The 14,588-nt window shown below is 39.5% G+C and overlaps 1 protein-coding gene across 2 annotated transcripts; it reads left to right on the top strand.

Moving 5' to 3' along the window:
- Window positions 1–2,346: 2,346 nt before the first annotated feature.
- LOC311113420 (cold shock domain-containing protein C2-like) lies at window positions 2,347–14,230 on the top strand. 2 transcript variants are annotated; one of them, XR_014611007.1, is made up of 5 exons: window positions 2,347–2,434; window positions 12,283–12,661; window positions 12,851–12,973; window positions 13,180–13,427; window positions 13,504–14,230. XR_014611007.1 is itself a non-coding variant. In XM_084156630.1 (4 exons), the coding sequence occupies exons 2-4, from the start codon at window positions 12,471–12,473 to the stop codon at window positions 13,340–13,342; spliced, it is 477 nt and encodes a 158-aa protein (XP_084012756.1). In that variant the 5' UTR covers window positions 2,347–2,434; window positions 12,283–12,470; the 3' UTR covers window positions 13,343–14,228. The 2 variants fall into 2 exon arrangements, 1 of the variants encoding a protein (XP_084012756.1); XM_084156630.1 differs by having other exon boundaries at window positions 13,180–14,228.
- The last annotated feature ends 358 nt before the right edge of the window (window positions 14,231–14,588 follow it).

The following is a 14,588-nucleotide window of genomic DNA, read 5'->3' as shown; positions in this document are numbered from 1 at the left end:
TCTTTCCATGACAGACTGACCAGGTGAAAGCTATGATCCCTTATTGATGTTAAATCCATTTCAATCAGTGTAGATGAAGGGGAGGAGACAGGTTAAAGAAGGATTTTTAAGCCTTAGACAATTGAGAAGTGGATTGTGTATGTTTGCCATTCTTAGGGTGAATGGGCAAGACAAAAACATTTAAGTGCCTTTTAATGGGGTATGGTAGTAGGTGCCAGGTGCACCGGTTTTCACACTCAACAGTTTCCCGTGTGTATCAAGAATGGTCCACCACACAAAGGACATTCAACCAACTTGACACAACTGTGGGATTCATTGGAGCATCCTTGTGGATGGGCCAGCATCCCTGTGGAACGCTTTCGACATGTTGTAGAGTCCATGCCCCGACTAATTGATGCTGGTCTGAGGGCAAAAGGGGGTGCAACTCAATATTAGGAAGGTGTTCCTAATGTTTGGTATACTTGGTGTATGTTCCCCAAACAAAAAACTGTCCAGTTGTGAGGATGATTCTACAATGTTTCTTTTAGGGTGCAAAAATAATTCACCTGAGGTTACAAAACCTTCCTAGAAGACATTTAGTATGTTCTTTAAAGATTCCCAGAATGTTTCTTTAGGTTGTGGGAACATTGTGGGGATATGAGATGGGTTCCCAAAACACTAAAACTGTCCATGGCTATATACTGAAAAAATATGTGAGAGACCTTCCCTGGTGGCGCAGAGGATAAAGGACCTGGCTTAGGAACCAAACATTACAGGTTCAAACCCAACATGTGCAGATTGTCTACATATAACGTGCAAAATATAGTTGTGTTTGTATGATTAAATGCTGGGCGAATGTCCTATGAATAACATTTAAAGGCTCTGCGTCTATATCACCTTGTAGTGGGCCTAGAATACTAGTCTTGGTAACACCTGCCTCTCTACGTCCTTGACACAATGTTCCCACCAGACTGTTCCCACAACCTAATGAAACATTCTGGTAACATTTTAAGAACAGACTAAATGTGTTCTGGGAACATTCTTGCAACATCAGGTGAATGTTTTATACAAACATTGTATAACCATCAGCAAAACTGGACAGTTTTTGTGTTATGAGAACATTTGCCATGACCTAACGAATGTTCTGGGAACTTTCACACTACCAATTGTTGTTTGCTTGGAAAACATTGCTGGTACATTATGTTATTACATGATCACTTTTGGGGCATGTTCTGTGGTGGTTGTTACAGATTTTAGTGAATGTTAGGAGAACATTCCAAGGATATTTAATTTAAAACAATCCGGCCCGCGTGGTTTGAGTAAAACATAACTCAGTATACTTTAAATGACTAAAACCAAATCGAAACTGTGTAGAAATGATAATGGACCTACATTCACAGTTTCCTGACTGTGTCCAGCTCGCTAATAATCACCGAAATGAAAGCAAGACAGTCTGGGTGTCACGACCGTCGTTAGATGAAGCGGACCAAGGCGCAGCGTGATATGCGTACATCTTTTATTTCGTACACAACACTAACAAACCAAACGATACGTGAAGTCCTAGGTTAACACACCAAAACAAACCTTACGGAACAAGATCCCACAATAAACAGTGCCAAACAAGCTGCCTAAGTATGGTCCCCAATCAGAGACAACGAGAATCAGCTGCCTCTGATTGGGAACCACCCTGGCCAACATAGAAAACACGAACTAGAACAAAACATAGAAAATCACACATAGAAAATCCACACCCTGGCTCAACATATGAGAGTCCCCAGAGCCAGGGCGTGACACTGGGAGAATCTAACATTTAAAAACAGATGGATAGAGGACTATTTTTTTAGCCGATTTTGACGGCGAGGAAATATAACATATTTCCAGAGCGGCCCTCCGTCCGGCCCTCGTTGAAGACCGAATGCGGCCCCCGGTGCAAAATGTATTTGACTCCCTACTCTAGAAGTCCCTATGGTCTCACAGACCTATCATGTTAAATGTTTTCACTCACAGTGAATAGATCAGAATCTTATCTGACTGCTCTCATACAGTTGGATGTTGTTTTTCCAACAATATTTATTTGATCAGAGCTCACCGATGTTCACCATTCGGTAGACCACAGATCACGTGTTAGCCTACTTCTTCTATGATTAGGACTACTAGGAATTTATAGCCGCCTGGCCTATTACAATATACAAAACATAGAAGCACCTGCTGTCTTCATTGTATCCCCACAGTAACCCCCGTACCCTCGCACTGTTTCCTTCTCTCTTTTCTTTAACCTATTCATTTTACGCCCTCATCATCCAGACAGACCAGCTAGTGCCGCGCAGCCAGCCACAAGCAATAGGTATTCTCTCCACATGTCGGTGCAGGTTTATTTGTATTTAATTATATAATTATCGCTATATAACAGTCAAGACATCTGCACGTTTGAACGAAAACAGCTTGACATTTTACGGTAAGAGCTCGATAAATCAATAGCCTACAGTTTGAGAGTGCGCTTTAGGCTATATATTTTCTTATCGGACCTATTTATCTACAATTTACCATCCAGTTGAAATGTTTATATTCTATGTAAACTGTTATGTTGATTAATCTTTTGTGATGAGTAGGCTAGCCTTTAAACATTTTACGTTTTGTGCCGCTTCTACCTTATTTTGAGCGATCAACGTATTCTCCTGTTGTCTCAGCTGGTATGCTACACATGACAATCTTCTGGAATCAAGATTTAATGATGGGTTTAATTTGGGGATCGAGTGAGAGCCTAGACCTCATTCTATCTTAGAGAAGGGCATTTTAAAGTTAAAAGGATTAGACAAATTAAAGGCGGCCAGAAATGAGCGGCGTCGTGAGTGTCACTGTCTGTGTGTGTAGTGTACTGAATATTTACGTGTCTCCCATGCTGATGATGCTAATGACAAACAGCCACAGTGCCCAGCTGATTTTGGGAGGTGGAAGGCGAGTTGGGACAGCCTTTCTGTCTAGTTGAAGCCACCCCGGTCCGCCCTGGGGTTTACAGTGCTCCAAAACGACCCAGATATCATTTTACAGTTTATAATCCCATTCTCTCTTTAATAGGCTTACAGTCACACTCACTACTTTTACAAGCTGTATATATGAAATGCTCCTCATGAGACACGTACGAATGGATAAACTGTATTGTTAGATTAAAGTAGTTATCAATGTATCATTTAGTAGCCAATATTTCGTCAATAACAGTTTTCAAACAGTGTATTTTTTCTGTGTCAAATTGTGACAGATGTGTGTACACCTTCAAGTCAACATTCCACCAGCCTACGTGACATTGTCATCAGAATAAAACCTGCCATCTTTCTTTGACACATGGATGGGGGACACTATTAATCCCTTGCTCTTAAATGAGTTTTGGGATAAGAGATTACACCGCCTCTTACCAATAAAGAATAGCAAGTGCCTATTCCTCTTTATTGGATCATTATGATTCCATACCACCCTCCTCAAACCCTGGTCATCACCCTGTCTCCACCCTGACCCTCCAGTCAATATAGGGCAGACTCTACTCCACCATGCAGGTAGCTATATTTACAGTGGATATAAAAAGTCTACACACCCCTGTTAAAATGCCAGGTTTTTGTGATGTGAAAGAATGAGACAAAGATAAATCATGTCAGAACTTTTTCCACCTTTAATGTGACCTATAACGTGAACAATTCAATTGAAAAACAAACTGAAATCTTTGAGGGGAAAAAAAAAACACAAAAAAAAAACTCACAATAACCTGGTTGCATAAGTGTGCACACCCTTAAACTAATACTTTGTTGAAGCACCTTTTGATTTTATTACAGCACTCAGTCTTTTTGGGTAGGAGTCTATTAGCATGGCACATCTTGACGTGGCAATATTTGCCCACTCTTCTTTGCAAAAGCGCTCCAAATCTGTCAGATTGCGAGGACATCTCCTGTGCACAGCCCTCTTCAGATCACCCCAGAGATGTTCAATTGGATTCAGGTCTGGGCTCTGGCTGGGCCATTCCAAAACGTGAATCTTCTTCTGGTGAAGCCATGCTTTTGTGGATTTGGATGTGTGCTTTGGGTCGTTGTCGTGCTGAAAGGTGAACTTCCTCTTCATCTTCAGCTTTCTAACGGACGCCTGAAGGTTTTGTGCCAAAATTGCCTGGTATTTGGAACTGTTCATAATTCCCTCCACCCTGACTAAGGCCCGGTTCCAGCTGAAGAAAAACAGCCCCAAAGCATGATGCTGCCACCACCATGCTTCACTGTGGGTATGGTGTTCTTTGGGTGATGTGCAGTGTTGTTTTTGCGCCAAACATACCTTTTGGAATTATGGCCAAAAAGTTAAACCTTGGTTTCATCAGACCATAACACATTTTCCCACGTGCTTTTGGGGGACTTGATGTTTGTTTTTGCAAACTTCAGCCGGACTTGGATGTTTTTCTTTGTAAGAAAAGGCTTCCGTCTTGCCACCCTACCCCATTCATATGAAGAATACGGGAGATTGTTGTCACATGTAGCACACAGCCAGTACTTACCAGAAATTCCTGCAGTTCCTTTAATGTTGTTGTAGGCCTCTTGGAAGCCTCCCTGACATGTTTTCTCGTCTTTTCATAAATTTTGGAGGGATGTCCAGTTCTTGGTAATGTCTCTGTTGTGCCATATTTTCTCCACTTGATGATGACTGTCTTCACTGTGTTCCATGGTATATGTAATGCTTTGGAAATTATTTTGTACCCTTACGACTGATATCTTTCAACAATGAGATCCCTCTGATGCCTTGGAAGCTCTCTGTGGACCATGCCTATTGCTCTGAGATGCATCTAATAAAATGTCAGGAAAATCCTACTAGAACAGCTGAACTTTATTTGTGATTAATCAGAGTCACTTTAAATGATGGCAGGTGTGTAATGACTTCTATTTAACATGAGTTTGAATGTGATTGCTTAATTCTGAACACAGCCACATCCCCAGTTATAAGAGGGTGTGCACACCTATGCATCCAGGTTATTGTAAGGTTTTAATTTTTCTATTGTAATAAGTCTCAGAATGACACAACAATGCTCTCAATGGCAAAATAATTGGATATTGTCTGGGGCTTTTTCAGTTATAAAGAATCTGCTGGTTGCGCTGCCTCAGTCTGTTCAAAGTGTTTGATGTCTGAATACGCAATACATGATAAGCGCAATAACGTAATTCTACCTAGCTCTATGTGACTATCTGGGGCGGGCGGAGGGGGGGTTTAGTATTATAATAATGTATTCATTATTGGCGCTAAGGCTCTGCCGGCGAGGCTATGTTATATAGACAGATGTTTACAAACCAGTGAAATCAGTGTTGGTCCTTCAAACCAAATCACTGTGTTATTGTTATTTCACTGAGCGTGTTGTTCTGTTGTTGTTGTTGTTGTTGTTGTTGTTGTTGTTGTTGTTGTGTTGTGGTTGTGTTGTTGTTGTTGTTGTTGTTGTTGTTGTGTTGTTGTTGTTGTCCCTCCTTGTTATTGTTTTGCAGTCTTTGAGGATTTATTCATATATATATATATATTTTTTTTTATTTTTTTGGGGGGGGGGAATGGATCAGCTTAATATTGCAGATAGATTGTATCTTCTATCAATGTAATTGTCTGCATCACTTCCAATCCCCCATGTTTTTTAAATTTTTTTATATATATACTCCCCTTTATTACTTTTCAACCCCACCATCCTTTCCCTACTTGGAGTAAATTAGTGAACAACAATGCCCAGGCCTCTACTTCCGGTCTATACTCACTATCTACACCTTATGGACAGAGTTACTTTTACAATAATTCTATTATATATATATACATACATATATATATATATATATATATATATATATATATATATATATATATTTTTTTTTTACTTTTTTTTTGCTCCTGAACTTCTTCTACTCTCAACCTCTCCGATCATTTTCATGATGTCCATCCGGTTTGCTTCTATATGCCATATCTTTCTAACTGTGCTCTTTCCCAAAAGCTCCCAACATACAACCTATATACTTATTATGGACACAGTATGCTTTACATTATTAGCTATCTTTGTTATTATTGTTATTATTTGTTATTATTTGTTGTTATTTGTTATTAGTCCCATCCTTCAACTCTATTCAATACCTCCCATCTATCTCTTAACACCATCCATATAGGATTTCTATTTGCCATATATATTTCAACCGTACTGTGATGTTTTACAAAAGTTCTGAACCTTTCTATTCTCATTGCTTCTACAGATTGTGAATTAAAAATAAACAGTTTTGCTAAAAGTATTATTATATTATTGATTGATTGACTATGACTTTTCAGATCACCCAGTAATACTATCTGCAAGGTTAGTTCCAGGTAAATATTGCAATCCTTTAGCCATTCCTGGACCTGTGTCCAAAAACAAGCTACAAATGGACAGAACCAAAACAAATGATCCAATGATTCCGTCTCTTCACAGCAAAATCTGCAGAGCTGGGAAGATTGTATCCCCCATATAAATAACATTCTATTGGTAGCAAGAATTTTATATAATAATTTAAATTGAAAGATTCTAATTTTTGAATCCGGTGTCGTTTTGCGTGTCAGTTCATAAACACTATGCCATGGGATCGGTACATCAAAGATCTCTTCCCAACTATTTTGCAATCTATATGGGACGGCTGTCTATCCTTTGGTCCTTAAGTGAAACTGATATATTTTTTTATTTATCACAGTTTTCCTTAACCAATTATGTTCTTTAATGCAAGGCCGACAGACAAGTTCCTTACTTTCTCCCCCTTCCACTTTCCTCTTCCATTTTTGCGGTAAGGCTGCAATTATTTGGTTGTAATTTTGGGTAGAGCAGACATTTCCATATGTTTTTGTTAGCTGCATGTGCGTCATAACTCCACCAGTCCTACCGATGATATCATTTACGAAGATTATACCTTTTTTAAACATTCTGTCAAAAAATAAAGGTTTTTTGTCAATTAGTATATTTGAATTTAACCACAATATTTGTTGCATTATTTGTTCTGTCGTTTCTGGAGGATTAAATTGAAATTGCAACCAACTTTCTATGGCTTGTTTTAGAAATAGTGACATTTGGGAGATTATTTCCTTTTCAAATAACTGAAAGTGAGAGGTTGTAATCTGAATAAAGGGAAAAAGGCCTTTCTTGAACATTGGGTGAGACAATCTTACTAATTTGCTTGAGAACCAGTTCGGATTTAAGTATAACTTTTGTATGACTGAAGCCTTTAGTGATAGGTCTAATGCTTTAATATTTCATAATTTCTGTCCTCCGAATTCATATTCATTATATAAATATGCTCTTTTAATTTTGTCTGGCTTGCCGTTCCAAATAAAATTGAATATTTTTTTCTCATATAATTTAAAAAACTGTTCGCTAGGCGTAGGCAAGACCATAAGCAAATAGGTAAACTGGGATAATACTAATGAGTTAATCAGGGTGATTTTTCCACAAATTGACAGGTATTTTCCTTTCCATGGTAGTAAGATCTTATCTATTTTTGCTAATTTTCTATTAAAATTTATTGAAGTGAGATCATTTATTTCCTTTGGGATATGTATTCCGAGTATATCCACATCACCATCAGACCATTTTATTGGTAAACTACATGGTAATGTAAAATTTTTATTTTTTAGTGATCCAATACGTAATATAGTACATTTGTCATAATTTGGTTGTAATCCAGAGAGGTTAGAAAATGTATCTAGATCCTCTATGAGGCTGTGGAGGGATTCTAGTTGTGGATTAAAAAAAAAAACATGAATCATCAGCGTACAATGACACCTTTGTTTTTAAGCCCTGTATTTCTAATCCTCTGATATTATTATTGGATCTGATTTTAATAGCTAACATCTCGATGGCCACAATAAATAGATATGCCGATAGTGGACAACCTTGTTTCACTCCTCTTGACAGTTTAAAACTTTCGGAGAAATAGCCATTATTTACTATTTTACACCTAGGGTTACTATACATGATTTTGACCCATTTTATAAGAGATTCTCCAAAATTGAAATGCTCCAGGCATTTATATATAAACCCCAGTCGAACTTTATCAAATGCCTTTTCGAAGTCTGCTATGAATAGCAGGCCTGGTTTCCCATATTTTCCATAGTGTTCTAATGTTTCCAATACTTGCCTTATATTATCTCCAATGTATCTTCCATGTAAAAAACCTGTCTGATTAGAATGAATAATATCCGACAATACCTTTTTAATTCTATGCGCTATACATTTTGCTAGGATTTTTGCATCACAACACTGAAGTGTAAGGGGCCTCCAATTTTGTAAATGGACTGGATCTTTATATTTTCCACTTGTATCCTGTTTCAGTAATAATGAGATCAGTCCTTCTTCTTGAGTGTCAGATAATCTACCATTTACATAGGAGTGGTTAAAACATGCTAATAACGGTCCTCTTAGTATATCAAAAAAGGTTTGGTATACCTCGACTGGTATGCCATCCAACCCTGGAGTTTTCCCAGACTTAAAGTCTTTAATTGCATCCAGAAGTTCCTCCTCTGTAATTTCACCTTCACATGAGTCTTTCTGTGTGGCTGTTAATTTGACATTATCAATAGAAAAAAAATCTCTACAATTAGCTTCAGTTAGAGGAGATGGAGGCGACTGAAAAGAAAACATATGCTTAAAGTACTTTGTTTCTTCCTTCAAAATGTCATTTGGTGAATTATGGGTGATTCCGTCAATTGTAACCAGTTTCATTAAGTTCTTTTTGGTAGCATTCCTATGTTGAAGATTAAAAAAGAATTTTGTGCATTTTTCCCCATATTCCATCCAGTTTGCTTTATTTTTATAATATATTACACTTGATCTTTCTTGAATAAGTTTCTCCATTTCTTTTTGTTTTTCCTCTAATTTATTCTGAGCCTCTATGTTACAGTTTTTATTGCCATCTATCTGTTCTGTTAGACTTTCTATTTCCTTTCTTAGTATAAACTCTTTTGACCTAAATTGCTTTTGTTTTCGAGATGAGTACTGAATTGCATGGCCTCTAAAGGCACATTTAAAGGTGTCCCATACAATAAGGGGATTCGCTGTACCTATGTTATGTTGGAAAAAATCAGTTATAAATTCCTTTGTTCTAATTATAAATAAATTATCATCCAATAGGCTTTGATTAAATTTCCAATATCCTCGCCCACGTGGAAATTCAGTAAGAGTAATGTATATGCCTATTATATGATGGTCTAACCGCATTCTGTCCCCTATCAACACTTTTTTTACTTTTGGTGCCAACGAGAATGAGATAAGAAAGAAGTCAAGACGACTAGCTTGATTCAGTCTCCGCCATGTATATCTCACTAGATCAGTATATTTAAGCCTCCATATATCTACTAGTTCTAATGTATCCATGACATTCACAATTTCCTTAAGAGCATGTGGGTGATTGTTTGTGGTGTGATTTCCTTTACGGTCCATTGAGCTATTTAAAACAGTATTATAATCCCCCACCATAATAATATTGTCTTGAGTTGCTTGCAGGCTTGATAATTTATTATATATATTGTCAAAGAATTGTGGATCATCATTATTTGGTCCGTAAAGGTTAATGAGCCATATCTGTTTATGGTCCAATAACATATTTAAAATAATCCATCTACCTTGTGTATCTATTTGTACAATTTGCACATTCGGATCGAAATTACTATTAATTAATATCATCACCCCTTTTGAATTTCTTTGCCCATGGGAGAAGTATATTTCCCCCCCCCATTCTTTTTTCCACGCTACTTCATCTCGAATTGTTGAATGAGTTTCCTGTATACAATAGATATTATATTCCTTCTCTTTGAGCCATGTAAATATTGTTCTTCTTTTGTTATTATCAGCTAAGCCATTACAATTATAACTGGCTATACTTATTTCACCATACACCATAATGAGATACAAGTTTCAAGTCTATTTATCATTATATATGTTTGTAAATTTACCAATAAAAAATAGCGTAATGATTGAGTGTCCATATAGCTGTACCGTGATATTTGCATTGCTACGGAGTAACCCTTCAATTGTTCTCCACTAATTCCCCCGCTAAAGCCCCTCCCCATCCCAAGTTGAGCCGTCATCCCAGTGATCAGCATCCCACCCACGTCCCTCCGTCTCCCTAAGGCCCCGAGAGGCCAGGACCCATCCATCGAAAACAGCACATAGTGCCACCCACAAAACAGAAGCAGATTAACCGCCAAAAGCATTTCCAATGCTTTCACCTCTATATATATATCTCTATATAACTATTTTTTTTAAAATTATGCATATCCTATTTTCCATCATTATCAATTAATATGCGTAATAATGTCGGCAGTTAACGCGTAGGATTCTAACATATAACCCGGATTGCCATTGTATTACATTTAATTCATTGACAAGCAATTATTATCCCAGCAAATAATTCCCGCGGTCCATCCCATACCCCCTCCCCCAACATCCCCACCCCCCCACAACAGATGCCAGACAAGCACACACGCACATACTCACATACTCCAACACACTCAACCCCCCCCCCCTCCACAGTCCACCATAAAAACAGATACTCAACAGCTTTTATATCCCAGAGCCCAACTCGAGAAATAACTTGATCTACGAGTGCACATACAGTTAAAGCTGACTGAGAAAGCATGCAGATTGAGTAGAAATTGATAACAATGTGAGATTTGATTAATCTACTTAATCTATGTCAAGTCCTAGGTGATGGAGATCAGATCACCCTCTTCACCTGAGACACAAACACTCTGATCCCCTGTTGTAACCATTTTCCCAAGCATCTCCATGCGATCAGACCTTTGATTATTTTGTGCCACCTGGGCTACAATGATAAACCCCCTCTCTGATTGTCCGAGTGTGACCCCCTCCCCATGGGTTACTGCAGCCAGTGTTGCCAGCACTGCCACTACCTGGGTGGGCGTACCCCACCGGAATCCCCACCGGCTAGGTAAAAGGTCGTCAAGGTTCTCATTAGCAGCTTTGAGAATTTCCTTGTATATTATGCTCTCCCATCAGGGGGCTCTGGCTTTGTAGGACCAACCCTGCCAGGCAGGCTCAGAATCTTGAGGGGGCGGTGCTGCTCAAGTAGGTCTCTGACCGTATTTATTTCTCTGTTTAGGCTGCATATTCACAGCAGGTCCATAAAAGAGATGGGAACTTCTCTTTGGTGTATGGGTTGCTCAGGTGGGTGTCCAGGTTATAGGGTTAGGGATCTTTCCATCATGATAGGACAATGAAAAATTAGATTAGATGTATACTATATTTAAAAATGTATATCCCTCATCTACATAAAATTGAAAGCTCTCTCTCTGTACCCCTGCTCATAGACCCCCGGTCGGCTCTGGGATATGCAACCATTTCCCCTCTCACTCACTTAACGCCGCACCTTTTCAAACACAAAAATGCACACCACATGGTTGACTGGGGAAGAAATGGGCCGAGCGTGCAAACGCACCCGCATCCACATCTGCCGCAAGGGTGAAAGGACGCCAGAGAGAACACAGGACCAACCACAACAACCATCCGCCAAAACAACAACCTCCCGCCAAAAAGGCCATGTTCTAATTATTTGTATTTAAATATGTATTATTCTGCTTGTTATATCGTTTTATCCTTTTATAAAATACTATACTTACTATAAATGTTATTTAATATTACAATCCCTATCATTGCTAGTATCAGGTGCTCCAATATTTGACTCCTCTAATACAACTTTTAGAATAGCCATGGAGTAGTCTTTGTGTCTCTGAACATTTGGTTGTCAATATATAATTTATCCACCACTAGTGCAACACGTTTCCCTTTTAATCTGTTTTCCTTGAAGATTGGATACAGAACTTTGCGCCTTTCTACAATCTCCCTCGGGAACTGATCATTCATGCCTATTTTCGTGCCAGCAAGTCTTTTTCCCAGGCTTTTCACCATAGCTTTATCCTTAAAAAAAGCAAATTTGGCAACGATTGGGCGCTCATATTTCTGTCCTCTTTTTCCGAAACGATGTACACGTTCGAGTTGGATTTTATCGACAGCCTCGAGTGGGATTTGTAGCGCTGTATGCAGGAAGTCCTTCATAACATTCTCTGTTATTTCTCCCTCCTTTTCCTGAATACCCGTAAGTACTAGATTTTCCCTCATCGATCTAGTTTGGATGTCTAGTAAGGCTTCTCTCAGAAGATTGTTCTCCTTTTTTAATTCCCTAACGTTCGTTTCCATTTTAGAGATTTATTCATATATTTCTCTCTCTATTTCTTCCACTCTTTTTTTCTCTCTCTCTTCCTCTCTTTCTCTCTTTCCAGGAAACCACCAACCTCCTCCATTGTCCCGCCTTCCAGACACATCCTAAACCACCACCACCACCACCGACACACCACCCATCACCCTTATCATGCTGGCAGTCTAGGCCTGTCTCCCAAGCTGTGACCCAACCGAGACTGAGGCAGCTTCTCCCACGGAGCTCCACACCCCCAGTGGGACCGTCACAGAGATGGCTGATTCAGACCCCTCGTCCCCCTCCAATCCCCCACGGCCGCTGAGCTCCTCCCGCTCCCCCCTCTCCCTGTCCTTCCTCTTCCTCAGGCAGGGAAGTCGGGTGTGGGAGACGGAGAGGAAACCCCCCCTGATGCCAAGCGAGCTGCCCAGCCCTCTGCCCACCAGACGCACCCGTACATACTCAGCGTGAGTAGGAATAATCTGTAGTGGTATAAGTAGTAGTGTGTGTGTGTGTGTGTGTGTGTGTGTGTGTGTGCATGACCTTGAGGGTGACCTGGTCACTATTAGGGATTAGGGAGCCATTTTGGATGCAAGCCCTGAGAATAGCCTGCATGGGTTAATGTTTTTCGTTTCTCTGCTGTGTGCCTCTCTCAGTACGGTGCGGGCCAGATCAGGCCCAGTGTATAAGGGCGTGTGCAGGACCTTCTACAGGTCCCAGGGTCATGGCTTTATAAAGCCCTCCAACGGTGGGGAGGACATCTTTGCACACATCTCTGAGTGAGTTGTTCTGAAGCATTAAGATTAGAATTGTATGATAAAGCAATAAGGTATATTGTGATTATAAAATATGATATTATGTACAACGCTTAGCGGTATAACACTTGTCGGTCCCAAAGTCTGTTGTTGTAGATTATAATTTAAACTTGAATGTCCTAGACCTAGAGAGGTCTGCATTCTCTCATAATAATTATCTCCCTCATTAGTATCGATGGAGAATATGTTCCGATGGAAGGCGACGTGGTCACGTACAAAGTCTGTTCCATCCCCCCCAAGAACCAGAAGATGCAGGCGGTGGAGGTGGTCATCACCCACCTGGCCCCAGGAAGCAAGCATGAGACCTGGTCTGGACAGATCATCAGCTCCTAGACCACCACCTGCACCTGTAGAGTGGCGGTGTGGGGAAGAGTGGAGGGTGGGGGTGGGAAGGGAAGGTGGGAAGGAGCCTGGAGAGGTAAAGGGGGAGGGAAAAGGGAGGAGTGAGAGTCCTGGGTAGGGAGAGAAGGTGGGGAAGGAAGGAGCCTGGAGAGGTAAAGGGGGAGGAAAAAGGGAGGAGTGAGAGTCCTGGGTAGGGAGAGAAGGTGGGGAAGGAAGGAGCCTAGAGAGGTAAAGAGGGAGGGAAGATGGAGGAGTGGAGTCCTGGGTAGGGAGAGAAGGTGGGGAAGGAAGGAGCCTAGAGAGGTAAAGGGGGAGGGAAGAGGGAGTGAATATGTAAAGGTGTTGGAATGTGGTGTAAGGCTTAAGATGGCTTTAAGTAGGTTTCAGTTGGAATGTGAATGAGGAAAAGTACATTCTTTAACTTTAAGAAAAAGTGTCAAGGTTAACTTTGATTAAAGATTAAAGGTTGATGGTTTATTTAAGATTATTTAAGATTATTTAAGGTAGCGGGAGTTGACTAAGTTTAATAAGACACTGTTGTAGGGAAAACGTGAAACAAAGAGCAACAAACCTTCCAAAATGATATTGTTTATATTCATACTTTTTATTGATTGATTTACTTATTTATTTTCCATTCTTTATGACAGGTGAGGTAGATATTTTTGGTCAGATTATTTATAAATGTGTGTTTTTGTGCCAATATATACCTGGTCTAAACCCATTACACAATTCACTTTGATGATACTGCCCTGGTAATGCCCACTCCTTCAGTCTAATTTTGACCAATGACCATTTATTCAAATTTGTAACAGAGTTACTGATGATTACTATATGAGGTTCAAACCCCCTTTTTTAATCATTAAAACAAATGCTATCCAGACTAGTAGACATGTCATTTCTTTTAAAAAAAATGGACATATGCTGTTGTCAATAGTCTCATAGTTTCATCATGCAGTGTCCTTGTTCTGTAAGTCGCTTTGGATAAAAGCGTCTGCTAAATGGCATATTATTATTATTATTTATTATTTTAGCCTTTTGTAAACATAATTAGGGTCCTATGCATGTTTAATTACATGTTTGATTGTGACAAAAAATATATAGTAGCTAGGATACTACATGTCTCTTTTCTTATGTTGGGAAACTGTTTGAAGTTTCACTAAGTTCAAGAGCACTTTTTCTGTCGAATCACTGTGACTAGCGGCTTGTCATTCCTACTGTATTATTCACATACCTGTGT

Source organism: Coregonus lavaretus (genome assembly GCF_964263955.1).
Source record: "Coregonus lavaretus genome assembly, chromosome: 1".
NCBI lineage: Eukaryota > Metazoa > Chordata > Actinopteri > Salmoniformes > Salmonidae > Coregonus > Coregonus lavaretus.
Note: the sequence above shows the minus strand (reverse complement) of the source record. Positions and strands in the feature narration are given on the sequence as shown.

Excerpts from the sequence above, each read along its gene's own strand:
- LOC311113420 (XM_084156630.1), top strand. The coding sequence starts at position 12,471 with ATGGCTGATTCAGACCCCTCGTCCCCCTCCAATCCCCCACGGCCGCTG. Across the intron at positions 12,662-12,850 it reads CGCACCCGTACATACTCAGC|TACGGTGCGGGCCAGATCAG; the intron begins GTGAGTAGGAAT and ends TGCCTCTCTCAG. Across the intron at positions 12,974-13,179 it reads ATCTTTGCACACATCTCTGA|TATCGATGGAGAATATGTTC; the intron begins GTGAGTTGTTCT and ends CTCCCTCATTAG.